Source organism: Bombina bombina, chromosome 7 (assembly GCF_027579735.1).
Source record: "Bombina bombina isolate aBomBom1 chromosome 7, aBomBom1.pri, whole genome shotgun sequence".
Taxonomy (NCBI): Eukaryota; Metazoa; Chordata; class Amphibia; order Anura; family Bombinatoridae; genus Bombina; species Bombina bombina.
This window is the reverse complement of record NC_069505.1, coordinates 551,134,821-551,150,654: the sequence shown is the minus strand read 5'-3', so window position 1 is coordinate 551,150,654 and position 15,834 is coordinate 551,134,821. Positions and strand designations below refer to the sequence as shown.

At 41.9% G+C, this 15,834-nt stretch overlaps 1 protein-coding gene across 1 annotated transcript in view; it reads left to right on the top strand.

The window, feature by feature from the left end:
* The window catches only part of GABBR1 (gamma-aminobutyric acid type B receptor subunit 1), a 276,841-nt gene that overhangs the window by 245,517 nt on the left and 15,490 nt on the right, over positions 1-15,834 (top strand). Inside the window, exon 19 of the mRNA XM_053721871.1 lies at positions 15,729-15,834. This exon is cut by the window's right edge and continues 38 nt beyond it. Coding sequence (XP_053577846.1) covers positions 15,729-15,834 — 106 coding nt within the window. The remainder of the gene's footprint in view (positions 1-15,728) is intronic.

The following is a 15,834-nucleotide window of genomic DNA, read 5'->3' as shown; positions in this document are numbered from 1 at the left end:
CACTAGCCAAGCGCACAACAATACCAGTAGAAGACAGTTGTGCTTTCAAGATCCTATGGATAAAAAATTAGAAGGTTTACTAAAGAAAATATTTGTTCAACAAGGTTTCCTTCTTCAACCGATTGCCTGCATTATTCCTGTAACTACTGCAGCGGCTTTTTGGTTTGAGGCGCTGGAGGAGTCGCTCCAGAGGGAGACTTCATATGACGAAGTCATGGATAGAATTCATGCTCTAAAGCTGGCTAATTCTTTTATCACAGATGCCGCTTTACAATTAGCTAAGTTAGCGGCGAAAAATTCTGGTTTTGCCATTATGGCGTGAAGAGCGCTTTGGCTCAAATCGTGGTCGGCTGACGTGTCATCCAAAACAAAATTACTAAATATTCCTTTCAAGGGAAAGACCCTATTCGGCCCCGAGTTGAAAGAAATTATTTCAGATATCACTTCAGGAGCGGACCTGCTTCAACCTCTGCAACCGAAAAGCAAGAGGGTAACACTTCCCAGCCTAAAGCAACCTGGAAGCCTTTGCAGGGCTGGAACAAGGGTAAACAGGCCAAGAAGCCTGCTGCTGCTACCAAGACAGCATGAAAGGGTAGCCCCCGATCCGGGACCGGATCTAGTAGGGGGCAGACTTTCTCTCTTTGCTCAGGCTTGGGCGAGAGATGTTCCAGATCCCTGGGCATTAGAAATCGTTGCTCAGGGGTATCTTCTAGAATCCAAGGACTCTCCTCCAAGGGGAAGGTTCCACATTTTTCGTTTGTCTTCAGACCAGACAAAGAAACAGGCGTTCTTACGCTGTGTAGAAGATCTTCTAAAGATGGGAGTGATTCACCCAGTTCCAATTGTAGATCAAGGACTGGGCTTTTACTCAAACCTGTTTGTAGTTCCCAAAAAGGAAGGAACTTTCAGGCCAATCCTGGATTTAAAAATTCTAAACAAATTCCTCAGAGTTCCATCATTCAAAATGGAAACCATTCGGACAATCTTACCGATGATCCAGGAAGGTCAATATATGACTACCGTGGATTTAAAGGATGCGTACCTTCATATTCCTATCCACAAAGATCACCATCAGTTCCTAAGGTTTGCCTTTCTGGACAAGCATTACCAGTTCGTGGCCCTTCCTTTCGGGTTGGCCACTGCTCCAAGAATTTCACAAAGGTGCTAGGGTCCCTTTTGGCGGTACTAAGACCGCGGGGCATTGCAGTAGCACCTTACCTGGACGACATCTTAATTCAGGTGTCGTCTTTTCAAAGAGCTAAGGCTCATACAGAAATCGTTCTGGCCTTTCTAAGGTCTCACGGGTGGAAGGTGAACGTCGAAAAAAGTTCTCTGTCCCCGCTCACAAGGGTTCCCTTCCTGGGAACACTAATAGACTCGGTAGAAATGAAAATATTTCTGACGGGGGTCAGGAAGTTAAAGCTTTTAACTACTTGCCGAGTTCTTCATTCCATTCCTCGGCCTTCTGTAGCTCAGTGCATGGAGGTAATCGGATTAATGGTTGCGGCAATGGACGTTGTCCCCTTTGCCCGAATTCATCTCAGACCATTGCAACTGTGCATGCTCAAACAGTGGAATGGGGATTATGCAGATTTGTCTCCTCAAATACAACTGGACCAGAAAACCAGAGATTCTCTTCTCTGGTGCTTGTCTCAGGATCACCTGTCTCAGGGAATGTGCTTCCGCAGACCGGAGTGGATCATTGTCACGACCGATGCCAATCTGTTAGGCTGGGGTGCGGTCTGGGACTCCCTGAAAGCTCAGGGCCTATGGTCTCGGGAAGAATCTCTTCTCCCGATAAACATTTTGGAACTGAGAGCGATATTCAACACACTCCAGGCATGGCCTCAACTAGCGGCGGCCAAATTCATCAGATTTCAGTCGGACAACATCACGACTGTAGCGTACATCAATCATCAGGGAGGAACAAAGAGTTCCCTAGCGATGAAGGAAGTAACCAAGATCATCAAATGGGCGGAGGATCACTCCTGCCATCTATCTGCAATTCACATCCCAGGAGTAGACAACTGGGAGGCGGATTTTCTGAGTCGTCAGACTTTTCACACAGGGGAGTGGGAACTCCACCCGGAGGTTTTTGCTCAGCTGACCCAGCTATGGTGCATTCCAGAGTTGGATCTGATGGCGTCCCGTCAGAACACCAAACTTCCTCTTTACGGATCCAGGTCCAGGGACCCCAAGGCGGCATTGATAGATTCTCTAGTAGCACCTTGGTCCTTCAATCTGGCTTATGTCTTTCCACCGTTTTCCCTTCTCCCTCGGCTGGTAGCCAGAATCAAACAGGAGAAGGCTTCGGTAATTTTGATAGCGCCTGCGTGGCCACGCAGGACTTGATATGCAGACATAGTGGACATGTCATCTGTTCCACCATGGACACTGCCATCAAGGCAGGATCTTCTAATACAGGGTCCATTCAAGCATCCAAATCTAGTTTCTCTGCAACTGACTGCTTGGAGATTGAACGCTTAATTCTATCTAAGCGTGGGTTCTCTGAATCAGTTATAGATACTCTGATCCAGGCTAGAAAGCCTGTCACCAGGAAAAAAAATTTTTTTTATAAATCAAAGTTTTTTATTGAGGTTATTAGTAATACAGCATTCATTACACAACAACATATATATTAACTCTGCAGACATATGCCACCATGGATGACCTCTTCAGCACACAATATACAAAGAATAGTATGCCATTTCTAGTGAAAGTTGTCTACATAAAAAATAAAAACAAAAGGAAAAAAATATATACATAATAATGAAACCTCTTTTTCTTTAGTTATGTTCCTCACCTGCTTAAAGTAATGCTCTTGAACCTATCAAGGCTAATGATATAGGAAAGAGGAATGATAGTAATGACAATAGCTGGGAATAATAATATATTGAGGTGCAAAGTAGCGGATAAGTACAGCTGAAGAAGTTCACCATAACCTGGTGGGGGGGGGAGGTGGTACAAATATATACTGTGCAGGACAATTACCAACATCTTCCTATAGTGACATTAGATAGAAATATGTTATACATTGCATAGAAACCATTAAACCTTATGACCTTTAAAATAGGCTTATATAGGTGGTCTTAGCTAGAGAATTTGAAGATGATCTAATGATGGACCCCTTCTAGGGCTTGAACTGTCAATTACAAGAACACACCAGTAAGATGCATTACTCAAGTGAAGGAGTCACACCTAAAACTAAAGTTAGGAGTCAAGCTAAAATTATCAGTATATGTGATAAATTAAAATAAAGGATCTAGTGTTAGCGTCTCTCTATATGGTATCAAAGGCTGAATATAAAAGGGAAAAAGTTTGTGCTTGTCCACTCTATTTAAACATGACTGCAGGCATTATCTGTAGGTGATCCTGACCAAGAGTGTTAAAATACCTGTAGTTGGTTAGGTTGAATAATGTTAGGTCCCAAAAGCACATACACACACTACCCCGAAGTATACTACAGAAGAGTGAACGTGTCACCTCGGCCGCCGGTGACATATCAATACCATAAGTAACAGGGGATGGGGTGCACTACATGGAAATACTTCTAGTAAAAGTCATATAGTATATATACGAAAGGACCTTATATAAAAAACTAGGGGTACACTCGTTATATATAAATACTGGTATATGTAGACGGGTGAAATAACAATAAAACATTGAAAATGTAAAAACTCCCAGTCCCTTTGCTAACGTAGAGAGATAATGGAGCTATGTCTTCTGTGAAGAGTCCGTATATGGCAACCTGCAAAGGGTCAAATTATTCAAGTGATAATTAGCTATCAATATGTCTCTAGAGGGCTTGTGTAATTGGGACAAATTAGCTATGTATAGAAATTAATATAAACATATTTAACTGAACCTTAGCACTTGTACAGAAAGAGCCTTAAAACATATTTAGTCATTGCAAAATGACAGTTAACATTTAACTAATATTAGATATAATGAGCAAATGTGCTATTAGCAGTGGACAAGTTAAACTAGTGCTAGGCATAACATGTTGGACACTTTTTTCGAACAAATTGGTTCTCATTGACGTGCCCAAATAACAAATACTCAGCGTTGGATTCAGAAGCTGTTATAACACATTGTCATTGGAGATAGACTCCGACTGTATTCTTGAGTGTCCAATAACAAGATGTCCACTTCATCTGCGGTAACCAGGAGTAACCTCCCGGATCAAAAGAGCCTTTCAAGTGATCGCGGCAAAATGTGCCAACTGTCCTGTGAGACCTAGAAAATAGCATACTGCGGATATGTGATGCCGGCCCTGAGAAGTGCCACTCCAATTGTCCCTTATTTGTAGGCAGATAATCAGGCGCACCACAACCTCCCAAAAGGATCACTGCTGAAAAAATGCGGCGGTTATAGTCCTGTGTACCTCCAACATAACCGTAGTGCTCTGTAGGGATTATTCTCACAATGGCAGGTGCATCATCCCTGACTGCGACGCTGAAGGCTGGCGGCAAAGGTTTCCCCCGACTCCGGGTCATAGGGGATGCGCCCAGTCGTCTAGGCCCTAAGAGGAGCCTCCGCTGTGTGATCAGATGAATATGTTCTAGCCTCACTGGGCTTAATGTATCTTCCACAGTAGAGCCTTTGTAGAGTGAAGTAGGTTCCACAGGGAGACTGGGTGTTTCAGTAATGGAATCAGTCACTGACTCTGCAGTCCGCTCCACGGCTAAAGGAGGTTGCACTAAGCAAATCGGGATATCGGTAACATTCAATCTGCTTTGTACCGGTAGCTCCCGTTGCTCCATAATATTTCTTAGGCTCACTGAGAGATCTTCAAAGCCAGCTGACAATTGTAAACTGAGCTCCCTCAGGGCCTCGTGGATAACCAAAGAGACCTCCGCCATACTTAATGCTGCTGCTTCAATAGGCCGTAGAAACCAGGGTGTTTCCTAGCTGACACTGTCGGTCCGAGGGAAAAACTGATAAAATAGCTAAAGGTCTTCTAATAATGTAGAAGCAATCTTGCCGGTTCTGAGAAGGTTTTGGGGAAATTTGTAGAGAATTGGTCCCAATTTGACATTAGATTAGGTAAATTTCTGCAGGAGCCCTCATGCACACGTCTGCCCTGCTTGGCTGTTGGCTCCGCCCCCCCCGTCACCAGGAAAATTTACCATAAAATATGGCGGAAATATCTTTGCTGGTGTGAATCCAAGGGTTACTCGTGGAGTAAGATTAGGATTCCCAGGATATTGTCTTTTCTCCAAGAAGGATTGGAGAAAGGGTTGTCAGCTAGTTCCTTAAAGGGACAGATATCTGCTCTGTCTATCCTGTTACACAAGCGTCTGGCAGAAGTACCAGACGTTCAAGCGTTTGCACAGGCTTTAGTCAGAATCAAGCCTGTCTATAAATATGTGGCTCCTCCATGGAGTCTAAATTTAGTTCTTTCAGTTCTTCAAGCGGTTCCGTTTGAACCTTTACATTCCATAGATATTAAGTTATTATCTTGGAAAGTTTTGTTTTTGGTAGCTATTTCTTCTGCTCGAAGAGTTTCAGAATTGTCTGCTTTGCAGTCTAATTCACCCTATCTGGTATTCCATGCAGATAAGGTTGTTTTGCGTACCAAACCTGGTTTACTTCCGAAAGTGGTTTCTAATAAGAATATTAACCAGGAAATCATTGTTCCTTCTCTGTGTCCTAATCCAGTTTCTAAGAAGGAACGACTATTACACAATCTCGATGTGGTTCGTGCTTTAAAATTCTATTTAAAAGCAACCAAAGATTTCAGACAAACATCATCCTTGTTTGTTGTCTATTCTGGCAAGAGGAGAGGTCAAAAAGCGACTGCTACCTCCCTTTCCTTCTGGCTGAAAAGCATCATCCGTTTGGCATATGAGACTGCTGGACAGCAGCCTCCTGAACGAATTACAACTCATTCCACCAGAGCTGTGGCTTCCACATGGGCTTTCAAGAATGAGGCTTCTGTAGAACAGATTTGTAAGGCAGCGACTTGGTCTTCACTGCATACTTTTGCCAAATTTTACAAATTCAATACTTTTGCTTCTTCGGAGGCTATTTTTGGGAGAAAGGTTTTGCAAGCAGTGGTGCCTTCCGTTTAGGTTACCTGACTTGTTCCCTCCCTTCATCTGTGTCCTAAAGCTTTGGTATTGGTATCCCACAAGTAAGGATGAATCCGTGGACTGGATACACCATGTAAGAGAAAACAGAATTTATGCTTACCTGATAAATTACTTTCTCTTACGGTGTATTCGGTCCATGGCCCGCCCTGGCAATTAAGTCAGGTTCAAATTTATTTTTATAACACTACAGTCACCACTGCACCCTATGGTTTCTCCTTTTTCTCCTAACCGTCGGTCGAATGACTGGGGGGGCGGAGCCTGAGGGGGAGCTATATGGACAGCTCTGCTGTGTGCTCTCTTTGCACTTCCTGTAGGGAATGAGAATATCCCACAAGTAAGGATGAATCCGTGGACTGGATACACCGTAAGAGAAAGTAATTTATCAGGTAAGCATAAATTCTGTTTTTACTTAGGGGACTTATCACTTGGGCTGAGGGTAAAAGGACTCAGTGGGAGGTGATAATGTTTTCACATTTATTTGGGCTAAGCTGAGATCGAGAAGCGGTAGCCACATTTGCCCCCAGGTTTATTGCAGGCTCAGTTAGCTCCCGGTGGCATAGTTGTTATCACAATAGTAATGGCGACCGGGAGCTACATGGTTGTTACGCCCACGATGGGCGGAGCTTCATATGGCGCCAGTTTTGCACTGCGTGCTCTTTCTCTAATGCCGCTTCGGAATCGGAGGGACTATTTAGCACAGAATGTTGTGTTTTTAGTAAAGTGGGTCCGGACAGCGTTACAGCTGCATTGCGGACCTTTTACAACCTTTTTACAGCTACATGGTACAAGAGTTACTGTTAAGCACAGCGATCAATGTTACCCTATTGTACAAGAGTTACTGTTAAACACGAGGATTAATGTTACCCTATTATACAAGAGTTACTGTTAAGCACAACGTATTAAGCGGACCGGACAATGTTGTAGCTGCGTTCCAGACTTTTTATGTTGAAAGCAATAATGTTTTTATGTTAACTGCCGTTATGCACAAAATATAATAAAGTTTTGGGTATTAGAGAGGCAGAGGGATACCTTAGCAAGGTTTAGCTGAGGTGTAGCTAGGTTCTGCAGTGATTATGTACTGTTTTATTTTAATTCTACACACAAAAATAAAAAGTTAAATTTTAAGATTTAAAGAGACAGTAAGGTTTTTTTATGTGTTAATTTTTAATAATAATGTTTCACTTTTTTCTGACCCTATTCCTTCTAAGACTCTTGCTGTTTAGGAGTGTATTGATCAATCCTGAAATAAGGAAAGACAATCCAAAAAGCCTGCTGTTGAATCAAAGACAGCACGAAGGGCATGCCCCCGACCCGGGACCGGATATTGTTGGGGGCAGACTTCCTTCTTTACTCAGGCTTGGGTTTTGAGATGTTCAGGATCCCAGGGCAATAGAAATTGTGTCCCAGGGATGCAAAGTGGAGTTCAAAATTTTTCCTCCCAGAGATAAGTTTCTGCTTTCAAGATTATCTGTAGACCAGACAACGAGAGAGGCATTCTTACACTGCGTAAGAGACCTCTCCGCCCTGGGAGTGATTGTTCCCGTTCCAGTTCAGGAACAGGGTCTGGGGTTTTATTCCAATCTGTTAGTGGTTCCCAAAAAAGAGGGAATCTTCAGGCCAATTTTAGAAACAAATTTCTCAGGGTTCAGTCCTTCAAGATGGAAACAATTCGTTCCATTCTTCCATTGATCCAAGAGGGTCAATTTATGACAACAGTGGATTTTAAGGATGCGTATCTACATGTTCCCATTCACAGGGATCATCACAAGTTCTCCTTTCGGTCTTGCCACAGCCCCCAGAATCTTCACAGAAGTTCTGGGTTCTCTGTTGGCGGTGCTTCGAACACATGGCATTGCAGTGGCGCCTTATCTGGACGACATTCTAGTCCAGGCGCCATCCTTTCAGCTAGTAAGATCCCACACGGACTTGGTGTTGTCCTTCTTATGATCTCCTGGGTGGAAGGTAAATTTAGAAAAGAGTTCCTTAGTTCCAAATACAAGGGTAACTTTCTTAGGAACCATAAAAGACTCCCTGTCTATGAAGACTTTCTGACAGAAGTCAGGAAATTAAAGATTATCGATACTTGTCTAGTCCTTCAGTCCACTCCTCGGCCATCAGTGGCTCAGTGCATGGAGTTAATCGGGCTGATGGTGGCGACAATGGACATCATCCCGTTTGTTCGCTTCCATCTCAGAACTCTACAGTTGAACATGCTGAGGCAATGGAACGGAGATTATGCGGACTTGTCTCCCCGATTACTTCTGGAGCAGGAGACAAGGGATTCTCTACAATGGTGGTTGTCTGTGGATCATCTCTCCCAGGGAACCTGCTTTCAAAGACCATCTTGGGTGATTGTGACAACAGATGCCAGCCTTCTAGGGTGGGGAGCAGTCTGGGGCTCTCTAAAGGCTCAGGGAACATGGACTCGGTCGAAGTCTGTTCTACCCATAAATATTCTGGAACTGAGAGCGATCTACAATGCTCTTCTGGCCTGGCCCCAGTTAGCCTCGGTACAGTTTATCAGGTTCCATTCGGACAATATAATGTCAGTGGCTTACATCAATCATCAGGGAGGAATGAGGAGTTCCATGGCGAAGACAGAGGTATCCAAAATAATTCAGTGGGCGGAGGCCCATTCTTGCTGCCTGTCGGCGATCCACATCCCAGGGGTGGACAACTGGGAGGCGGATTTCCTGAGCAGTCAGACCTTTCATCCGGGGGAGTGGGAACTCCATCCAGAAGTGTTCTCCAGCCTGATTCTCAAGTGGGGTCAGCCGGAATTAGATCTCATGGCATCATCACAGAATGCCAAGCTCCCGAGATACGGGTCGAGATCCAGGGACCCCCAGGCGGAACTGATAGATGCTCTGGCGGCCCCTTGGACCTTCAATCTAGCATACCTGTTTATTACATTTGCTCTTTTTCCTTGAGTAATTGCTCGAATCAAACAGGAAAGGGCCTTGGTGATCTTCATAGCACCGGCCTGGCCCCGCAGGATTTGGTATGCAGATCTGGTGGAGATGACATCTCTACCACCTTGGAGACTTCCGTTGAGGAAAGACCTCCTGATTCAGGGGCCCTTCCTTCACCCAAATCTAGTTTCTCTGAAGCTGACTGCTTGGAGATTGAACGCTTAATTTTATCCAAAGCGGGGATTTTCTGACTCTGTCATAGAGACCATGATTTAGGCTCGTAAGCCTGTTACCAGAAGGATTTACCATAAGATTTGGCGTAAATATCTCTATTGGTGTGAATCCAAGGGCTACTCATGGAGTAGAGTTAGGATTCCTAGAATTTTGTCCTTTCTCCAAGAGGGTTTGGAGAAAGGTTTATTCACTAAAGGGGCCTTATCTATTTTGTTACACAAACGTCTGGCGGATGTTCCAGATGTACAATCATTCTGTCAGGCCTTGGTCAGGATCAGGCCTGTGTTCAAACCAGTTACTCCTCCATGAAGTCTTAATTTAGTTCTCAAAGTTCTTCAAGGGGTTCCGTTTGAGCCTATGCATTCCTTAGATATTAAGTTGTTATCTTGGAAAGTTTTATTTATTTATACTCTTCTGCTTGGAGAGTGTCAGAGCTCTCGGCATTACAGTATGAGTCTCCTTATCTTATTTTCCATTCAGATAAGGTAGTTTTACGTACTAAATTAGGATTTCTTCCTAAGGTTGTTTCTGATCGGAACATTAATCAGGAGATTTTTGTTCCTTCCTTGTGTCCTAATACTTTTTCTCAGAAGGAAAGACTTCTGCACAATTTGGACGTGGTCCGTGCTTTAAAGTTTTACCTGCAGGAGACTAAGGACTTTCGTCAGTCTTCTTTGTTTGTGGTTTTCTCAGGAAAAAGCAAGGGACAGAAAGCTACGGCTACTTCTTTTTCTTTTTGGCTGAAGAGTACCATACGTTTTGCATATGAGACTGCTGGACAGCAGCCTCCTGAGAGAGTTGTGGCTCATTCCACGAGGCCTCATGGGCATTCAAAAATTAAGCTTCTGTGGAACAGATTTGCAAGGCTGCAACTTGGTCCTCTCTTCACACTTTTTCAAAGTTCTAAAAATTTGACACTTTTGTCTCGGCTGAGGCCGCTTTTGGGAGAAAGGTTTTTCAAGCAGTGGTGCCTTTCGTTTAGGTTCCCTGTCTTGTCCCTCCCGTATCATCTGTGTACTCTAGCTTGGGTATTGAATCCCATTAGTAATTAAGATGATCCGTGGACTCATCGTGTCTTAAAAAAGAAAAGAAAATTTATGCTTACCTGATAAATTTATTTCTTTTTTGACACAATGAGTCCACGGCCTGCCCTATCTTTTAGACAGGTTGTGGGTTATTGTAAACTTCAGACACCTCTGCACCTTGGCTTTTCCTTTCTCTTCCTAACTTCGGTCGAATGACTGGAGTGGGAGGGAAGGGAGGAGCTATTTAACAGCTCTGCTGTGGTGCTCTTTGCCTCCTCCTGCTGACCAGGAGGTGAATATCCCATAAGTAATTAAGATGATCCGTGGACTAATTGTGTCAAAAAAGAAATAAATTTATCAGGTAAGCATAAATTTTCTTTTTTAGAGTTATTTGAAACTATTTAAGATTCTTAAGCCCTTATCTTCCATTGGTTTGGATCAGACTTGTTCAATCTTTACTCTCCATAGGCAGGAAACAGTCCAAATAGTTATTCATGCACTAATTTCTCAGACTGTATATCAAACGCCAACCCATAATGATAAACACTGGACAACCCAAGTGTAGATGTTCCTCAAACCATAACTTTAATCACCTCTGATCACTATTGGGTAACCTATATATAGTTATAGAATATATTTTTTTCTGGATACAGTTCAGATGGTTGGCATCCTTTATTTAGCTGGCATAGTTCATACATCATGGAAAATATGAGCAAACCTCTCTTAAATGAGACAAATACTGGAATGAGGAATAGATAAACTGTGCAAGTCTTACTACTGAACATTTGGCACTTAAGCTGGTAAAATGGTAAATGACAGCGGCAAAATATGACTATTTCCAATATCAAGATATTGGTGTGAACATGTGCAGCACTGAAAAGTATTGAGACCAGGAATCAGAAATTCTAGCCAAGTAGAAGCCATGCTTTTGGGATTATTGGGTAAAGGTGGACAAGTCCTTATACATTGGGGCTTATTTATCAAAGGTCTTGCGGACCTGATCCGACAGTGCGGATCAGGTCCGCAAGACCTCGCTGAATGCGGAGAGCAATACGCTCTCCGTATTCAGCATTGCACCAGAAGCTCACAAGAGCTGCTGGTGCAACACAGCCCCCAGCAAACTCGCGGCCAATCAGCTGCCAGCAGGGACGTGTCAATCAACCCGATCGTACTCGATCGGGTTGATTTCCGGCGATTCCTGTCCGCCTCATCAGAGCAGACGGACAGGGTTATGGAGCAGCGGTCTTTAGACCGCTGCTTCATAACTGGTGTTTCTGGCGAGTCTGAATACTCGCCAGAAACACAGGCCCAAAAACTCAGTTCGGAGCTTGATAAATGGGCCCCATAGTCTCCTGATGTCACATCATCCCACCCAAATGGGTATTGTGGGTCCTACTTGACCAGTGTACCCAGTGGTGCCTTTTCTCTTTCCTAATTTAACCCCTTAAGTGCGCTATGTGTTAATGCCGCAATTTCAACATTTCATTATGAAACACGAGCAACAATCCTCCACATGCCGATTCTATAGAGTGTGTGCTTATGGCTGAGTCTGTATGATATGTTTAAATCTGCTAGCGTGTTAGTCAAAAAGTAGCTCATTAAAGGGACACTGTACTATAAAATAGGTTTCCCTTAATGGGTTCCAAATTGCTTGTTATACCTGCTGAGTATTAAATGTATGGGAAATTGATCATTCATGTTTATTTTGTAGAAAATGGAGAAAGCACCAACATAGCGTGATTCTGCAAATATATGCTAGATATACAATTTTGAATCGAATACACTCACATGTATTCAAGCACTGTGATGTAGTGCAAACTAAGCAGACCGGATCCTCTGAGTTGTACGGTGAACTCTCTCTAGGTATATATGACAGGAACAACTGCAAAGGAGTGTGTTTCTCTCTGATGTGTGCTCTATAAATATAAGAGACAATCACCACATAGCATAATACTGTATGAATGAAAATATTTTGCTAATAGGTGGATAAATTACACTCACTTGTGGTCTAGCACTGTAATGTAGTGCAGACTAGGCAGGCCAGAGCCTCTGAGCTGTCTGGCAAGCTCTCCTCCACAATCAAGTGAAACCAGGTGTATGGTGTATCTTTCAGCTTGCATGCAGAGTTCAGGGTGTGGTTAACAACCACAAAAAGGTTTGTTATTGTGAATAAAAAAACGTGGATAAAAAATAGCAAGTAACTTTGGAAAACTTAAAAACAAGTGTTTATTAAACACATAGATAAAATACAGCAACTCGTTTCTCAGTAATGTTATTGTTTCCTCTGGCTGAGGAAACAGTAACATTACTGAGAAACGCGTTGCTGTATTTTATCTATGTGTTTAATAAACACTTGTTTATTGCTTGAATACATGTGAGTGTATTTGATTCAAAATTGTATATCTAGCATATATTTGCAGAATCACGCTATGTTGGCGCCTTCTACATTTTCTGTAGATCTGTTTTGAAGTGGATGGCCATTACCCTGAGGAGAGCAGCAACGTTAAACTCTGTGTGTGTTTCCTAAAACAATTTTAAAGTGATAGCGCCCCTATTTACATTATTTTGTGTTAACCTTTTTTCCATGTTTATTTTGTGTTTGAAATAGCTGCTCACTGAAACATTATCTGCTCTTCTCAAGGACATGCCCATATAAATAGGCTGAGCCTGCAGGTAAAGCAGCCCTGCTAATGTTATCTAGGTCTAGACATAGTTATGTGTTGAAATGCTATGTATGACTGGGCACAGCTAGCTATTCAGATACAAGAATCCCAGTCTCATTCCCACTGGGAGAATTAGTGATATTGTCCCCTGTTTACATACCTTTTCTACAAATAATACATTTGTGATTTATAGTTTCTGTATAGGTGGTGGTTTCTACATGCAAAATCAGCTATTTCAAATGACAACATAAAAGTAAATAAGCTGTCGTGAGAATTTAAATGGACATTGTACTAGAAAAAAACTTCCCTTTAATTTGTACTTCTCCCACAGCACCTTGCGTGAGGATGTGAATCTCTTATGCACCCTTAGGCACAGTGCAGTGGAAGGAAACAAAAGCTAATAGGCTCATTTTCTTTGCGTGGTTACCTGGGCTGCAGTCTGTGATTATTTCTCCTCTGCCAATAAACTGTAAATAAGCAATAAGAAGAGAGCTATAATAAAAATGTAGGCACCATCCCAAAAATGCCCCGAGTGCTACTAAAGACACCCTAGAGAGGATTTACTGTCTCACAGTTTAAAAGTTATCAGCCTAATTAGGGTTTGGTCTAGAGTTCTTGGTTGGCGTTGCAGGATTTATCATTAAAATGTCAACTGCGAGATGTTAACATGACAAATAGCCTAATTATTTTTTTATTGAATTAGTCTCTGTGTGTGTGTATATATATATATATATATATATATATACACACAGTATATACATACACACATATATATATATATATATATATATACACACACACACACATATATACATACACACATTATATATATATATATATATATATATCTATATATATATTCAGCGCTGCGGAATCTGTTGGCGCTCTAAAATACCTGATAATAATAATAATACTGACATTTCTCCCAAATCCCCCCCCCCCAAATATTGTCATTAGAGCATTTATTTGCAGAAAATGACAATAATAAAAGATGCAGTGTTTTCCAACCTCAAATAATGCAAAGAAAACAACTTATATTTATTTTTCAACACAATACTAATGTTTTAACTTAGTTCAGAGTTCAGAAATGAATATTTGGTGGAATAGCCCTGATTTTCAATCACAGCTTTCATGCGTCTTGGCTGATATCCACAAGACTTTCACATTACTGTTGGGTAACTTTATGTCTCTCCTGGTGCAAAAATTCAAGCAGCTCAGCTTTGTTTGATGACGTGTGACCAACCATCTTCCTCTTGATCACATTCTAGAGGTTTTCAATGAGGTTCAGGTCTGGAGATTGGGCTGGCGATGACAGGGTCTTGATCTGGTGATCCTCCATCCTCACCTTGATTGACCTGGCTGTGTGGCATGGAGCACTGTTCTGCTAGATAAACCAATGAATCAAGCCACGTACAAGGTTTTCCTGGAAGAAAACTTGCTTTTGTCTACTCTGAAAATGTTCCCCAACTCCAACGATTGTTTTTTCCAGTAGAACATTTCTCCATTCCACACAGATCAAGACCCTGTTATGGCAGCCCAATCTCCAGACCTGAACTCCATTGATAACCTATAGGATAGAGGAAGATGGTTGGTCACAAGCCATCAAATAAAGATGAGCTACTTTAATTTTTGCACCAGGAGTGGCATCAAGTCACCCAACAGCAATGTGAAAGACTGGTGGAGAGCAAGCCAAGACGCATGAAAGCTGTGATTGAAAATCAGATTTATTCCACCAAATATTCATTTCTGAACTCTTCCTAAGTTAGAACATTAGTATTCTGTTTAAAAATCAATAACTATTTATCTATAAAGAGAGAGATAATTTTAGGTAGTTAATATTCAATACATTTAGGCGATTTAAAGGAAACTGTAAATATAGAGAGAAAATAGTGGAAGAGATATTCTTTAAAAAGCTGCCCGGTATAAGGACAAAACGCGTTAGCTACTTGTTGTCTCCAGTATCCTCTTCAAATAAATTATGCCTTTCATTTTCCTTGTTTATCACTATGCAGGCTTTTTTCTTTTATATTTAGAGAAGGCCTATTGTACCTTACTGAGGGCCCTTTTTTGAAAAATAACTATTACCTCATTTCAAATGTTATGACATCATCACCACTGTTGCTAAAGGTGTTCATTTCTCCATTATCCCGTAAGGCTAAAGCAGTTCTGCTGAATGCTATTAGTGCTGCTATATCCACGTGCCCCCCTACTTTGCTGTTCAGTTATGGTAGAGACTGCTTCAGTATTGTCGTTCCTTCAACCTAGTTCTCTGAAGACTAGGCAATAAAACTCTTTAGTAGTAACGACTTTATATAAAAGACATGAAATGGTGGTATCATGCTCTTGCTATTTCTTAAGCAGATATTGTGCAGTCTACATTTTCTTAAAGGGGCATGAAACCCCAAATGTTTCTTTCGTGATTTAGATAGAGCATAACATTTTATACAACTTTCCAATTTACTTCTGTTCATTTGCTTCATTCTCTTGGTATCCTTTGTTGAAGAAGCAGCAATTCACTACTAGAAGCTAGCTAAGCATATCAGGTAAGACAATGAAAAGACATATATATATTTATTTATTTACAGCCACCAATCCACAGCTAGTTTCCAGAACAACATTTCTGCTCCTGAGTCTACCTAGGTATGCTTTTCAGCAAAGGATATCAAGAGAACAAAGCAAGTAGAGTTTCTCTACCTGAATCACAAAAGTTTCATTTTTACTATACTGTTCCTTTAAATGATTATATCACTGTGCCTTAAGATACCGTGTTTCTGTGTCTCATAGTCTAATCTCTCTTAGATGAGACGTCTCATTACTCGTGGAGAGTGGCAGTCCGAACAGCAGGACACTCTCAAGACTGGCTCATCCACCAATAACAACGAGGAAGAGAAATCTCGACTGTTGG